Raw genomic sequence first — 16,624 nt, 5'->3', positions numbered from 1 at the left:
TCAAAACATTGATTTCAGTCATCTTTCTTTGATGCTTCTCTGGTTTCCAAGGGTGGCTGGTTCCAAGGGTGGCTGGTTCCAAGGTCTCTGATTTATAGTTAAGTCACAGAACTATATTTCTTAAGGTTTATTGGATTTTGACTGCAGAGAATAGAGAGATTTTGAACAGGTGGTGATGAAAATACTTCTCACTACCTTGTTACCTGAGAACCAGTCACATAGTTATTGGCAAGCATAAGGCTTTTGTTATTGCTCACTAATAACTAGTCCATAGATCAACCAATTTTTTGTTATCACCCAGCAATCTTTTAAATACTGGATTTAAAACAGTTCTTTTTCATAGCAGCCCACAAAATTAAAAAACACAAAGATAAAGTGTCCAAGTTACCTGCTAAGCACATACTGTTATTAGGCAATAGCAATTCATTATTGCTGTTAATATCTGTGCATGTATTGCATGAAAGGTACAGAATTTTCTTATTTGTTGTTAAGTTGTTTTGATGAGTGAGATTTATGATGTCCAGGCTGTTATTGGCACAGACTGATTTCTCTCATGCAATTTTCCATTGTTCACTTTATAGATTATGTAACTAAGATCTTGCTTCTTTTGGCAAATTGCTTAGCCAGAAAACTACTTTTCACTGCTAGATCTTCTGGCTTTCATGCCACTGATATATATTTAAAATCCAGCTGCACAATACTTCAGATGCTGAAATCCAGGAAATGGCTCTCATACTGTGGTCCTTAATTGATACTACTGAACTCATGGTCCAAAGGAAAGGAAATCTCCTCTTTGTGGACAGGAACCTGGAGGTGTTGGTGAATGAGGTGGTAGAGGGAATGGCAGACCTTTTTCCTGCAAGTGACCATTGGACGTGATATCACGAGACCAAGCTCACATGGACCCCAATAGAAACATGTGTCAATGCTGAGTCCCAGGTAAAGCAGAATGCTCAGCAGGAAGAAGGTCAATCATCTTCTGCAGTCCAGAAGGTTAAGTAGCACCATTTGATCTTTGCTACCTTAGTTTGAAAGGGTCACCACTCATTCTAACGCTACCGCTGCACAATCCTTTTATTAAGGGTCATTAACTACACTTCTCTCAGTGTTGTATACATCACAATTTGTGATACAAGGGTCAGGCAATAAAGGCTGGTCAGCCAGTGACACCCAAAAGTGAATTTTTAAAAGTGGATGAGAAAGTCTCCATCCCCACTGATAACAATCCCAAGGCCCACCATAGTTTCATTTTTCTTTTATATCCACGTATTACTGAACATCTTTTCGTTTACCATATCACCATTTTTTTTATCAGTATCCACAGCTACTAAATCATCAGTTTCCAATTAATAATCATTTCTCGTGCAAGCCCATCAGGGGCATTGCAATAACACCAAAGGTGAGGGAAAGGTATGGTAAGAAGGAGGGTAAATCAATATGGAATTGGAAGAGGAACAATTCTGGGTTTTATTTTTCTATTTTACACCTAGAAGTGCTATCACACACAACTGAGCAATGTTCCCACCACACAGTTCCAAGGTTAAGCCAATTTAAATATTTGCCGCAGTTGCAACTGGTATTTGTTGAGATAAGAAAGAGAGGAAGTATGCTGTATTTCGGTAGTGTACTGGTTATCACATTTGTCTGACATTCAAAAGGTCCCTGTTTTGAAACCAGGCAAAAACATTGACAGAGATGAGTTCTTCTCAGGAGATTCACGAAAGTGTCACGAAGGGGGTGAGGGTGAGTGGGGTGTGGGTAAAAGAATAGGTTTTATAAATGTTCCCATTGACTTTATTGCACCAAATCCTATTTGTTAATATCCCTGTGCTCTCTGACCTACATTGGGTCCCAGAATGGACCGTCTCAGACTCCTCCCTCCCCTTCCTAGACCTTTCCATTTCCATCTCGGGTGACCGAATCGACACGGACATTTACTATAAACCGACCGACTCCCAGAGCTACCTAGACTACACCTCCTCCCAACCTGCCCCCTGTAAAAATGCCATCCCATATTCCCAATTCCTTTGTCTCCGCCGCATCTGCTCCCAGGAGGACCAGTTCCAAAACCGTACCACCCAGATGGCCTCCTTCTTCAAGGACCGCAATTTCCCCCCAGACGTAGTCGACGATGCCCTCCACCGCATCTCTTCCACTTCCCGCTCCTCCGCCCTTGAGCCCCGCCCCTCCAACAGCCACCAGGACAGAACCCCACTGGTCCTCACCGACCACCCCACCAACCTCCATGTCCAACGTATCATCCACCGTCATTTCCGCCACCTCCAAACGGACCCCACCACCAGGGACATATTTCCCTCCCCTCCCCTATCAGCGTTCCAAAAAGACCACTCCCTCCGTGACTCCCTCGTCAGGTCCACACCCCCCATCAACCCAACCTCCACTCCTGGCACCTTCCCCTGCAACCGCAAGAAATGCAAAACTTGCGCCCACACCTCCCCCCTTACCCCCCTCCAAGGCCCCAAGGGACACTTCCATATCCACCACAAATTCACCTGCACCTCCACACACATCATCTATTGCATCCGCTGCACCCGATGTGGCCTCCTCTATATTGGGGAGACAGGCCGCCTACTTGCGGAACATTTCAGAGAACACCTCTGGGACACCCGGACCAAGCAACCCAACCACCCCGTAGCCCAACACTTCAACTCCCCCTCCCACTCAACCAAGGACATGCAGGTCCTTGGACTCCTCCATCGCCAGACCATGGCAACACGACGGTTGGAGGAAGAGCGCCTCATCTTCCGCCTGGGAACCCTCCAATCACAAGGGATGAACTCAGATTTCTCCAGTTTCCTCATTTCCCCTCCCCCCACCTTGTCTCAGTCAAATCCCTCGAACTCAGCACCGCCTTCTTAATCTTCAATCTTCTTCCTGACCTCTCTGCCCCCACCCCACTCCAGCCTATCACTCTCACCTTGACCTCCCTCCACCTATCGCATTCCCAACACCCCTCCCACAAGTCCCTCCTCCCTACCTTTTATCTTAGCCTGCTGGACACACTTTCCTCATTCCTGAAGAAGGGCTGATGCCCGAAACGTCGATTCTCCTGTTCCTTGGATGCTGCCTGACCTGCTGCGCTTTTCCATCAACACATTTTCAGCTCTGATCTCCAGCATCTGCAGTCCTCACTTTGTCCTCCCAGAATGGTATAGCTGTTATCAAATTTCTCCATGGCTTCTTCTCTCTCGATCTCTGTAGTTTCTTCCAAGATCAGATTCAATGCTATTTCTACACTCCTTCAATTCTGATTTATGGCAATCACTTGATTTTTATTACTGCACCATTGGTGGCCATGCCCTCAACTGCCTTTAGCTGAATTCTTTCCCTCACCTCTCTGCCTTCCTATCATCCCCTTCCTTAACACTCTCCTTTAAACCTACCTTTTTGACAAATGTTGATTACATATCCTTATATCTTTTTGTGTGGGTCCCTGTCTAATTTTGTTTAATGCTCCTGTGAAGCATGGCATCTGTCTTGCGGGATTGATATTTTTCCTGATTTGCTTTTGCAGTGATTCCAATTTCTACAGTGTACGCTAGATATTGTCCTATCAAGGATATCACTCTGCTACTTGGTCTGGATGCAGACACTGAGTTACATAATTCATTGTTATTATTATTTTTCTCCATTTGAGGATTCGCTGTCGCATAGAATCAACATAGCCCCTACTCTATACCCAAGAAAAAGGGATCAGTTTTTTAAAAAATGATAAGCAGCTGTGGGAGAGCATTAAAAGCTAGTGTAAGGGATTACAAAATATAAAAGGCTTCATCTCAGATAAGCCAATGCAAAATATTAAAGTTGTGTATCAATTATTTAAACATTGGTTGCATCATATTTGAAGGATTGCATTCTCTTCTGAGCACAACACCACAAGAAGAATACATTGGCCTTGAAAGGATGCAGCACAGACTCAAAAGAATAATACTAGAACATAGAACATTACAGCGCAGTACAGGCCCTTCGGCCCTCAATGTTGCAACAGCCTGTGGAACCAATCTGAAGCCCATCTAACCTACACTATTCCATTCTCGTCCATATGCCTAGCCAATGATCATTTAAATGCCCCAAAAGTTGGTGAGTCTACTATTGTTGCAGGTAGTGCATTCCACACCCCTACTACTCTCTGAGTAAAGAAACTACCTCTGACATCTGTCCTATATCCATAACCTCTCAATTTAAAGCAATGTCCCCTCATGCTAACCATCACCATCCGAGGAAAAAGGCTCTCACTATCCACCCTATCTAACCCTCTGATTATTTTATATAAGGGGATAAAGGAGTTAAATTATGAAGAAAGTTTGGATTAACGAAGTCTATATTTGCTTGATTATAGAAAGTTAAGAATATGAACTAATTGATGTTTTGACTATGATTTAAGAACTTAATAGAATAGGTAGAATAGTTATTTCCTCCAATGGTGGATCAGACAAGTGGAATGGATCCATGCATGGTGGAAATTTGGAACTATTCCTCAAGCTAAGTGTGATTAAAAATTTAAAACTGAAGTAGAGTTTTATTAGTAAAAGTATGAAAGAATACGATCCAATCTTCCTTGCTCCTTTTAATGGTTTGGAGAACTGATTTTATTTCTGTCAGTAAAGACATCTTGATATTTAGTGGATTTTTTGACAAGAAATAAGTAGTAATTTACTGAAAGATATGGTGAACCTTTATATTGTTGCTCAATTTCAGCTATTTGTTACAATTATGGTATCAGTTGTCAACATTGCTCAAATGCCTTGTTTCTGGAGAAATGAGGCTGTAAATTTGAAATATTTTGTCTTCTTTCTAAGTGAGGGTCTTAATTTTTCACTGGGAAGTACTCTTGTCCAGTAAAGGCACATTTTCTGATGTCAGATGATCATCTCCTATTGTATCAGTGTGACGTTTTCTATTCACTCAGCAATTATCATTCAAATCTCAGTGAATGCTTATACTATCAAGATCCGCACTCATAGAACATAGAACAGTACAGCACAGAACAGGCCCTTCAGCCCACGATGTAGTGCCGACCATTGATCCTCATGTAAAGTAAACCTAATGTACGAACCCTCAAATTTCTGTGACCATATGAATGTCCAGCAAACTCTTACATATCCCCAATGACCTCGCTTCCACAACTGCTGCTGGCAACGCATTCCATGCTTTCACAACTCTTTCAGAAAGTTACAGAATTATTTTTGTTGTTGCTAAATATATGCTAAAGGATTTGAAACAGTGGCTCACCAACAGCAGTAACAGCTTGCAATTATCTACTGCCTTATCTTCGTGAAACAGTCCATGGTACTGCCCAGATATGATTTCAAACAAAATTTGAGTTATTTCAGGAGACAGAAGGGCAGATCTTGGTTAAAGAGATAGGTTTTAAGTGATTTCTTAAAGAAGGGAAGAGCGGTAGTGAAGTTTATGGAGGGCCTCCAGTGGTGGAGTGACTAAAACCAAAAGACAGTAATGTAAGGAGCACAGATACCTGTAATTCTTGAGAAAGATTCAGAAAAAGAGGGGAGCATTTAGCATTTTCACCCTGTCATAACTGCTATTGGCACCTGCACTGTCCAACACACTGGCAGGGTATTCTGGAAGTACAAACATCTCATACAGGGTTCATTTGAAACTAGCATTGAAACTCTGCAGCAAGGACACTTTGCGAACATGGACAGGGACCCAGCTGAATGATTGGACCAGGCCGCCTCTCAGGGCTGCTCGCTTACTCACTTAGGGCCTATTTGCATGCTCGCAGCATCTATGCCTTGCTTTGCTTTGCCAGTTGTGCAGTCATAATCAGACAACTTACCTTGTTGGTCAGTAGTCCTCAGTCATCTTGTTGTAAGAAACTGTATTTCGTCAACCTTAACTCTGTACCTTGTGCCAGCAGCTTATGTGGCAGATGCACTTGCATGTGCAATAAGCAAACAACCATGTCGCAAAATCTTAACGGAGTGCCCTCAGTGATGTTCATGGAGGCACTCATCAGTAGGACAGTAAGTCAATGGCAGCTATCCCCTAATCAATCAGGAGATTGGTCATAGCCAGACATCTAGTCAGGTGTTTTCATGCCAGTCTGGGAGTAGGGGCTAACAATATTGAGGAGATGTGCAGATGTTAGGCGTCCAGGTACTTGTTATCTGGCTATCTAGTTAGGTTAGTCAAGGGGATGGGCCACAGTCAGTCTGTTTTGGATGCACCAACAGAAAATCAGGGGACGGGGATTAGGGAACAAGGGAGTTGCTGAATATGAAGGAGATTCAACAAGCAATGCTTGGAACTGGAGGATGCAGGCAAGGGGAGGGAGGATAACAATTGTGAAGTATGCATTGGTGGGGAAATGGAAAAGCATGGATAAGAAGAGGATCATGAAGGAGCAGGGGATTCAACCAGAATCAGAAGCATTCTGGCTTCAAGGTGTAGAGGGTGAGCATGATAGTGTACGGGTAAAGCTTGGTATAGTCACTTCATATGCAAGAGGCTGGGGTGGGGAAAGATGGGCATGTGCAGACAGGGTCAAGTTGGGCTGATTGGGGAACTGCAGTTAGCTGAATCCGATAGGATTCATGAGAAGAACTACCAAAAAAAAGGCATCTGGATATTTGGCGGATCCCTAACACATTGAGGAAGAAGCTATAAACCAAAGAGTGCTCACTATCACTTTCTATTGTGCTGGAAAATTTAAAGTGTGCAAAGGGTAAGAAAATGACCTTGAATACACTCAGATTGAAGTTAAATGATTCTTATTTCAAACTCTGAGTCAGGGGACTGCAGGACTCATTGATGTGAGGACTTTAAAGAGAAAGACCATTACATACACATCTATGCACTATACAGAAGAAAGAACTGCAAGGTTTCTAATCCCTGGCTATCCTATTGTTTAGCCTGTTATTTGTTGTGTCTGAGTAAATGTATATGGCGAATGGCAAGCATGAGACACAGGAATGGTTCTAATGGAAAACTTAAGTGGTAGCTAAACAGTTTTACAGTTTTAGTTTCAAACTTCTCAATAAAACGTAATGGATTGTGATCAGTAAAAGCTAACATTTTATAGTTTCCACGTTAAACAACAGAAGAGTTGAAGAGCTATCAACACTGCTAATGCTTCTTTTTCTATAGTAGAATATCTTCTTTGATGTTGATTCAACTTCTTAGAAAATAAGCCACAGACTTCTCCATTCCAATCATGTCACCCTGTAAGAGAACTGCTCCAATCCAAAATCTCTGGGGTCTACCGCTCATTTGAAAACCATTTTCCCCAAACTGTCTCTGATAATAAATAATATAATAGATTGGGTTAGTAGTTTTGCCAATGACGCAAAGGTTGGAGGTGCCATTGATAGTATCGAGAGCTATTGCAGGCTGTAGCGCAGGCTGTATGCAGAGCTGGGCTGAGAAATGGCAAATGGAGTTCAACCTGGATAAATGCGAAGTGATGCATATTGAAAGGTCGAATTTGAATGCTGAATATAGGATTAAAGTCATGATTCTTGGCAGTGTGGAGGAACAGTGGGATCTTGTGTTCAAGTGCATAGATCTGTCAAAGTTGCCACCCAAATGGATAGGGTTGTTAAGAAAGCATATGGTGTTTTGGCTTTCATTAACAGGGGGATCACGTTTAAGAACTGCAAGGTTTTGCTGCAGCTCTACAAAACCCCGGTGAGATCACACTTGGAATATTGTGTCCAGTTCTGGTCGCCCTATTTTAGGAAAGCTGTCGAGGCTTTGGAGAGGGTGCAAAGGAGGTTTACCAGGATGCTGCCTGGACTGGAGGGTTTGTCTTACAAAGAGAGGTTGACTAAGCTTGGACTTTTCTCTGGGGAGAAGGAAGAAGAGAGGTGTCTTGGGTCGAGGTGTACAAGGTAATGAGAGGCATAGATAGAGTCGATAGCCAGTGACTTTTCCCCAGGGCAGGATTGATTGCCACGAGGGGTCTTAGTTTTATGGTGTTATGAGAAAGGTATAGAGGAGATATCAGTGGTAGGTTCTTTATGCAGAGAATTATAAGCGCATGGAATGCGTTGCCAGTGGTAGTGATGGAAGCAGAGTCATTATGGACATTTAAGCGACTGCTGAACATGCACGTGGACAGCAGTGAAACGAGAAGAGCGTAGGTTAGGTGGATTTTATTTTAGGTTAGGATTAATCCTCGGCACAACACCATGGATCGAAGGTCCTATGCTGTGCTGTACTTTTCTATATTCTATGTTCTATTCCAGCAATTTCACCACAATTGATTTTAATATACAAGCTTTTTGTTGCCTATTTTCTGTTTCCCACTCTTAAATTGTAAGTGAAACTACTATTTTTCAATCCAAAGGCACAAATTCTAAATTTAGTGAAATTTGAACAATTTTGGCTGTTTCTTCATTTGGCAGTTTCTCCCTCTTCCTTTTAGTTCCCTGATGTGACTATGAGGAGCTGAATTTTTAATGTGGGGTCAGGAACACAACACCCAGGTTATAACCTGCTGTGTAAGGACATCAGAACCCTTGAGCATTTTTTTGATTACAGCATAGAACTGAACATCACAGAATGGGCAGAGTTTAACGCTCTGGAAGAAGGTTAAAAATCACACAACACCAGGTTATAGTCCAACAGGTTTAATTGGAAGCACTAGCTTTCCGAGAGACGCTCCTTCATCAGGTGATTGTCACCTGATGAAGGAGTGTCGCTCCGAAACCTAGTGTGCTTCTAATTAAACCTGTTGGACTATAACCTGGTGTTGTGTGATTTTTAACTTTGTACACCCCAGTCCAACACCGGCATCTCCAAATCACCCTGGAAGAAGACTGCAACACTACACGAGAAACTTAGAGAATCTTGGGATTAGTCCATACCTAAGTTAGAGTCTGGTATATCTGCAGTTACCATGTATTTGTATACGATTTTAACTTACTCGAAACCCATCCAGTTAATGAGTTATCTGGATTTGCTTGCACCTATTTTGTCATTTATGTTTGAGTATAAACAACATATCAGCTAATTCAATTCTTCAGAATGACTGTTATTTGAGTACCGCTGAATTGAGTGGTTGTGAATGTTTTGCTGTTAAGTGGAGACACTTGGTCTCTACTGGAGACGGGATCCGAACATCACCAATATCTGCCAGTGATTCTGTAAGGATGGATGTCTTCTTGTTTCTCTCATACAGTGGTCAGTGATGCAGAGCTGCCCCCAGAGTGAGAGACCGAGAGCCTCTTTTCACTGACTGACTCCGACAGCCGTGAAAACAGCAACCCGGGCACGATCTCCATTCCTCAAAAGTCTGCCTGGAACCGGGATTCCAACCCGGGCAAGTGGGCCGAAGTAGGCAGAAATTCCTGCGAAACTAAGGTATCTATTTGCAGCAGACTTAGGATCTCAAACTTCCGTATCAGTTGATTAACTAAAGCTGCTCGTTGTTGCCGACTCGTTCTTTTTAAATTCTGGGCGCGTTCAGTAGTAGGAAGATTTACGTATTTAATAACTTCACGTAAACAGTTCGTGCAAACATCAGGTTTGAAGTGCTTCTGTTTCTGGGTGACTACCTGGTCCTAAAGTCTACCTTCCTTCTTTGTTCTGAGTCAGATTTCTAAAGCTTAATCCAATTTAAGTTCAAGGTGGTGTGTGTGTAAAAGACTTTTTGTTAGATATTCTTTCAGATATCAGAGTTGTGTAACTTTAGTTGAAGGGCCCTGTCTATTAAGAACATGAAATTGACAGAGCTTTGGTCCCACATGCTCAGGCATTGAACATTAATTGGTGGGGATAAACTGCGGTTAATGGACTAGAACAGGAACTTTTTTTTCCCCCAAAAAAACTTCAGTAATAAAATTTGTAAAAGTCCATTACAAATAGTTCACGTTCGACATTGCATGGAGTTCAGGATAGATTTGTTTCTTTCAATGCAGCACATAAGATACGCCACTACACTTCCCATTACAGATTATATTTGCCATAAATATTTACATTTAATTTCACTTCCTGCATCACCGTGTTGTCCCTCTGAACCTGGTGTGTGCACACATAGAGTAGTTGACACCAGTACGCATTGGCTGTCACATTAGGACCAAAACTGATAGGACAGAAGTGGGTCAAGTGGACAATCATAAGACCATTTTAATCTTTTTATTCTGTTTCCAGATCTTCAGAAAAGTAAGTTTGGAGTTAAGAGTGAGTGCTTATGACATTGTGTTCTAATTTCCCTTTTATTTTGTTGAAAAGTTTTACTTTCAAGTTCATTTTGTTAGTGCTAACTCTTTGACCACCCTGCCCCTCTCCCCACACCACCAATGTGTAGGTTATCCTTTTCTTTTGAGGAGAGAATGCAGAACCTCTAGCCAAAATATTCTGAAGTGAATGCCTAATGTCAAGTACAAGTTGTGGTTGGAAAGAGATGCTGACAGGTTCAAAACAGGGATGGCAGTGAAAATGGAGCAGGATTCCTTTTACAGCTTGATTACAAATGCTGAAGTGTGGAATGCAGTCAGAGAGGAAGTAGGAAGTGATATAAACTCAATAATAAACCTAACAGAAGGAAACATGACCAATCCAGCACAGTGACAGAGTGAATCAGGCAACAAGATCGTGCAGCATGAAAATCTAAACAGCAAATGATCATTCTGGAAAGAAGAGACAAAAGACCCATTTCTAAAGGTGAGGAATTAGCAAAGCAAAGAACTTCAATGAACGTGACTAAAATGCATCTTATGGCAATGATTCAAACAGAGCACAGAGCATGGAAATGAAGTGAATGGAAATGAGGAAAGATATTAAAGAGATAACTTGGGGTTGACAAGGCTTTCTTTAAAAAAAAAGAGAAAAGGCTCATTGAATTGGAGGTTTCATCTTGTAAGTTAGAAATAAACAAAAATTAAAAATTAAGTAAGAATGCAGTTGAATACTGAGTTTTGTTTCTGCTTCTCACTGTTGGAAGGATATTGCAACTTCAGGGAATAAAATGGATACTGTAGAATTTATGAGGATATATAAGAAGTGGCTCCTTTTTTCATTGGAACAATGGACAGTTTAGACAATACTGAAATAAATGCTGAGCTTTGAACATAGGCTGTTTTCATTCATCGTGGGGTCAAGAATAAAAGGCCTTTGATTTCTCATTTAAGAATGAGATCTGGGGCTTAAAATTTTCAATGTGAGGCTGTGGAATTCATTTCCAGGTTATTAGCTGAGGAGGAAATTATGTTAAAATTCAAGATAGTAGATTGAATAGTTGGCTGAAGGGAAAGGAAGAGATGCGAAAAGGAATTATTTGATCATTTGAAGGAGTGAGTAAATATTAACATGGACTATCTGGACTGAAGGGCCTATTTGCATGTGTAATTTATATGTACTAACATGCTGGTGTATAAGCAAGACTGCAGCTTTCTTGAATAAAAAGGCTGTGAAACTTAGTTGGAAGACCAAGACCCTGAATGCAGGACGTCACCAATGAAGTGTCAAGATTTTTTATTCAAACGCACAATTGAGTATTAATTTGGTGATACCAGGCTGTGGTTTGGAAGACTGGTTTAAGTATAGGGCAGTGAATAACTGGGTTTTTGAGGAAGGGTCACTTGACCTGACATATTAACTCTGATTTCTCTCCACAGATGCTGTCAGACCTGCTGAGCTTTTCCAGCAATTTCTATTTTTGTCTCTGATATACAGCATCCACAGTTCTTTCGGTTTTTATTTACAGAGAGTAAGTTAGTCGTTGGTGAAAATGCTTTATTTTTAGTTCACCTGAATGCAAGAGTAAGTTATGGTTTGAAATCTCATCAACAGGGTTCAAGTGAAATGGTAACCTATAGGGCAAAATTCTAATAGTTTTATCATGTAAGTTCAGATGTTAAGTTGTTGTTTTGAACAAACTTCCTACTATCTGTTGGAGAATATAATCAATGCGAGTTGTTTTTAGTGTTTGTGTTTTGTTTTCAGATCAGTTCTATCTTACAATGGTGTTAATGGAGAGGTATTGATGTGAGCATTGACAAACTTTGTATAGTATATAGTGTGAGTTCGAACACTATCCCCTTTTAAAATTGAGGTTAGGGGTCCCTGCCTTTTAAGCAATTTATCCCCCTGTCTGACTCTCCCTGGTGTGAACATCATATGCAATTGAGAGGGAAGCTTGATGACCAGTTCCCAGCCTTCTGCTCAAGATGGTTGAATGAAATTTGGCAGCAAAGAGATGTGTGATTTATAGATCAGGAATAATTTCTTCCTGTGGAGTTGGCATCATGGGAGTTTGTTAAAGTCCTATGCTGAAATAGTATATTAGAGATTGATAATGAGTGTATTGATAATTTTACATGCTGGGGCCAGGACAGTGAATGTTTATAAGATTATGACTGAACTTGCAGTCCTTTTTTTTTGGACTAATACTGGACTGACAGGTTCATTGTATTTATAAAGTGGTCTTCAGAATGTGGGATTAAGAATGCAATTGCAACTCAGACAGTGGGATAAATAAATAATATTTTTACTATAGTACCTTTCTTCCGACAATTGTTAACTTCTTTGGAATAGTCACTATTTGTTGTATAGCATGAATTTTTTGTTGTTTGCTATAAGGGTGCTGCCTAAAATGAATGTGAATGCCCTAAAATTGGTTCCTCTTGAACAAAAATACACCATTCAAAAATCCCCCTAATTTAAGGTTGATGTTGACACGAATTAATGTGTTGACACTAAGCCGCAACAGCAAAAATTAGAAAATTTTGGAACTGCGATTGATCCCTTTTTGGCTAACAAAAAGCTTAAAAAAGGGGAGAATGGTGGTCCAGTGGTTAAGACTGTGGCCTCTCGGCACCAAGGAGCTGAGTCGATTCCAGCATCTGGAGACCGTCTGTGGGGAGTTTGCATATTTTTCCCACCCCTGTATCTGCATGGGCTTCATCCAGATGCTCCGATTTCCTCACACGGTCCAAAGATGTGCAAGTTAAGTGGATTGGCCATGCTAAATTGCCAATAGTGACTAGGGATGTGCTGGTTAGGTGGATTAGATTAGATGAGATTAGATTACTTAGTGTGGAAACAGGCCCTTCGGCCCAGCAAGTCCACACTAACTTTCTGAAGAGACCCATTCCCCTACATTTACCCCTTCACCTAATACTATGGGGAATTGTAGTGGGTAAATGTAGGGGAATTGTGAAGGGGTAAATGTAGGAGAATGGGTCTCTTCGGAAGGTCAGTGTGGACTTGCTGGGTCGAAGGGCCTGTTTCCACACTGTAAGTAATCTAATCTAATCCACCTAACTAGCACATCCCTAGTCACTATTGGCAATTTAGCATGGCCAATCCACTTAACTTGCACATCTTTGGACCGTGTGAGGAAACCAGAGCACCCGGAGGAAACCAACTGAGATAATGCGCAAACTCCACACAGACAATTGCCTAAAGCGGATTAGTTATGAGAAATGCAGGGTTACAGGGATCGGATGGGTGTTGGTGGCATGCTGGAGGGTCAGTATGGACTTGATGTGCTGAATAGCCTGTTTCTACCAAAGGGATTCTGTAATTCAATGAATTAACAAGCAGGGCTGAATGACTTTCTCCTCTTCTGAGTGCCCCTCAGTATGGAGAATCCTGGATATAAACATGCTTCTATCATTGCATAGTGCAATTTATTACTCTGGGAATTGCATGGAATTTACAGCATAGACTATTTTAGGCCAAAATGATTATACCAATGTATTTTGTCCACATTCTGCCTTATTTCATCAACATACCCTTTTATTCTTTTCACAATATTCCCCCAAAATGCCTTTGTAATTCATCTCAACCACATCTTATTGTGGTATGTTCCAAATTCTATCCAGTCACTAGATAAACACGTTTCCCTGAATTCATTGTTGGGGTTATTAGTGACCGTGATATTTATAGCCCCTATTTGTTTGGATTTATCTCTATGCTTTCAGAATTTCTAAGTTATTAATGAGGTCATTCATCAGTATCCTTTGTCTGGAAAACAGAGCTCCAGTCTCTTCAGTTTTTCACATTTGGGAGGTGTGGGGGAAGGCATTAAATTGTTACTCTGTATTTCTCTCCGATATCTGCTGAAAGAAAACATTCTGCCAAAGAAGTTGGTTGACACTATTGAGTTGTGAATTACAGCTGGAACGCTCATGGGAGAGGATTGAAAATATTCAAACTATGAGACTAGGTGTTTTCAAGCAACTGCTTGAAGAAGCATCTACTTAATCTGAACATAGCCCAAAGAAAGAAACATCCAGAGGTTACTTATTCAGGGATCATTTTTCACTTAATTTCCTTTTGCTTTAAGTGATTCATTTCATAGATTCATACAACAGAGAAGGGACCTTCTGACCCATCATGCTTGCACCAGCTCTGAAAGGGCTATCTAATTATTCCTGCTCTCCTCCTGTCCTCATTAACTCTGCCTGCACAAAAAGGTCAGGGAACTGTTAAATAAAATCATGCTGTTTGTTTTGTAACTGCAAGGTAAGGATTACTGACTCTATAATTCTGTAAAGATGTTATTTATTAAACAGGACAAGAATTACTCACTGAACTGTTTATTTTGCAAGGTGAGTGTTATGCACTATTTAACTGTGGCATTGCTGTTTATTCTGCAGGCTAAGACTCACATGTAATTGTTGTTACATCAGTAAGATGAACGTTTGCTTATTGAATAATTAAGCAGTGCAATGTTATTTTCTCATAGACAATGCATTAAATGAATGATTATGCACTAGCATTTAGCCATTATACTCCAGATTAAGATATATTCATTATGCAAATGAATGGCATTCACTAATCAACAGGAAAGCTTTGAATTTAATTTTATGGATTTACTACTTATCTATCAAGATAAAGCTTGTTTATTGCATATCACTGTCGAGTTACTGTTCATTCAGCAGGGACCAGCTGTGTAACCAGTAGCAGTTGTTCTGCAATAAATTTCATATTTGATATTTTTTACCTAAAAATACCTATCCCCATTCAGTTACAAGAAAGGAATCATTACAAAATCAAGTACATAAACTAATATTGCACTGCTGCCCACTGACATCATCTTTGTTTATACGTGTCCTTTTACATTTCAAAATTGGACAGTGCAGGGTGGCAGCATCACCCAAAAAGTAACCAAAGTAGGTAGTTTGTTCAAATGTACATGAAGTATTAATTTATGGAGAGAGATTTGTCGTATTTGTTTCTGTATATAAACAGCGTTACATGGATACGTATTCTGAGCTAGGAGACCTGGATTCAAATACCATCTGTTCTGGAGATATATAATAACATCTGATCAGCTTGCTTAGAAAGTATTTTAAATGTTCAGTTATTGCAGCTTTCGTTGGCTGCTGTCTGAATGTGTTTAATCTTTTAATATTGACATAGGTCTCAAGGTTTAGCTCAGTTGTGCAAGAACATTATTTAGATTAAAGGAATGTTTTTGGAGTTATTGGTTAATGAGACATTTACCTGGGGCTTTGATACACCTCCTTTATTTATTGCTTCAGTGTCCTAAATTTGGTCACTAGGAAGTGTGAGAACTGTCTTTATGGTTTATTTCCCCCTCGCCCCGGTTTTCTCTTGTACATTTTTCCTGAATATGTGGTACACTTTTTCAGCACCCCTTCGGTTCTAGTTAAGATGTGAAACTCTAAGGCAAGTGTAACCTGGAGTGCCACATTTCTGATCGAAGTGTTACTGCTGCTAGAGAAGACATGTTGAAATCACACCAATGTATGCACACTTCACCTGTTTTTTTTTCTTCCATTGACAGAGGCCTTAATTATTACATAAATGGAAGTTAATACAATATTTTTAGTATCTGTGTTGTCATCATAGCTTAATATTTATATTGGTGTGTTTTCTGTTCCATCTTAGATGACTGTTGTTCAGAACAATGACGTACAATCTAGTTGAGCACATTTACTCATTAACTTTCCATGTATCCAAATGTTAGTGTTATTGTCTCTTGGTGAAGCTGAGGTAATTGTCAACTTTTTCTTTGAATTATAGAATCCCTACAGTGTGGAAGTAGGTCATTCAGCCCATTGAGTGCACACTGACCCTCTGAAAAACATCCCACCCAATCCCTGTAGCCCTGCATTCCAGCACATCCCTGGACACTATGGGCAATCCACGTAAATTGTACCTCTTTGGACTGTGTGAGGAAACTTGGAAAAACCCATTCTGACAGTCACCCAAGGGTCTAACCACTGCGTCTCTCTCTCTCTCTCTCTCTCTCTTCCCCCCCCCTCCCCCTCTCACCAAAAAACCATGTGGCTTTAGTATTAGATGGAACAATAGTACAGAAATGTCAGCCAAACGTGAGTTGTAGGTGAAGGCAGGTCTTCACCTTGAGATATAGCAAGTTTAAGATGATCCTGAAATATTGTTGAGTTGCCTTACATTTCTTGATTATTGCTTACAATGCATACTGTCAGAGTGTTGGAATGTGGATGAATAATATTCTGGATTCCCATTTCCTGATATATCTTAGAACAGCTTGCTGACATATTAAGGCCTAATGGCTTGACATGATATGCTGTGGGACAAACTAAGGGTCGCATTTAACATAACAATGATTAGGATAGTGGTAGTATTCTTGGCATATTTGACCTGAGGAAATGTGGCAATTTATCATGAATGTATAGCC

At 40.6% G+C, this 16,624-nt stretch overlaps 1 protein-coding gene across 4 annotated transcripts in view; it reads left to right on the top strand.

The window, feature by feature from the left end:
• Positions 1-16,624, top strand: part of LOC140453192 (protein NDRG4) — a 231,680-nt gene that overhangs the window by 53,266 nt on the left and 161,790 nt on the right. Inside the window, exon 1 of one of the 4 annotated variants that reach the window (XM_072547697.1) lies at positions 9,325-9,348. The exons of 2 other annotated variants lie outside the window; for them this stretch is intronic. Coding sequence is in view for 1 of the 2 variants with exons in the window: in XM_072547694.1 (XP_072403795.1) it covers positions 10,608-10,650 (43 nt within the window). In the remaining variant the exon portion in view is untranslated. Of the gene's footprint in view, positions 1-9,324; positions 9,349-10,566; positions 10,651-16,624 lie in introns of those variants that run through there. One more of the 4 variants, XM_072547694.1, reaches the window with a different exon arrangement.

Source organism: Chiloscyllium punctatum, chromosome 26 (assembly GCF_047496795.1).
Source record: "Chiloscyllium punctatum isolate Juve2018m chromosome 26, sChiPun1.3, whole genome shotgun sequence".
Lineage (NCBI taxonomy): Eukaryota > Metazoa > Chordata > Chondrichthyes > Orectolobiformes > Hemiscylliidae > Chiloscyllium > Chiloscyllium punctatum.
The sequence above is the reverse complement of the archived record's forward strand: the minus strand, read 5'-3'. Positions and strand labels throughout refer to the sequence as shown.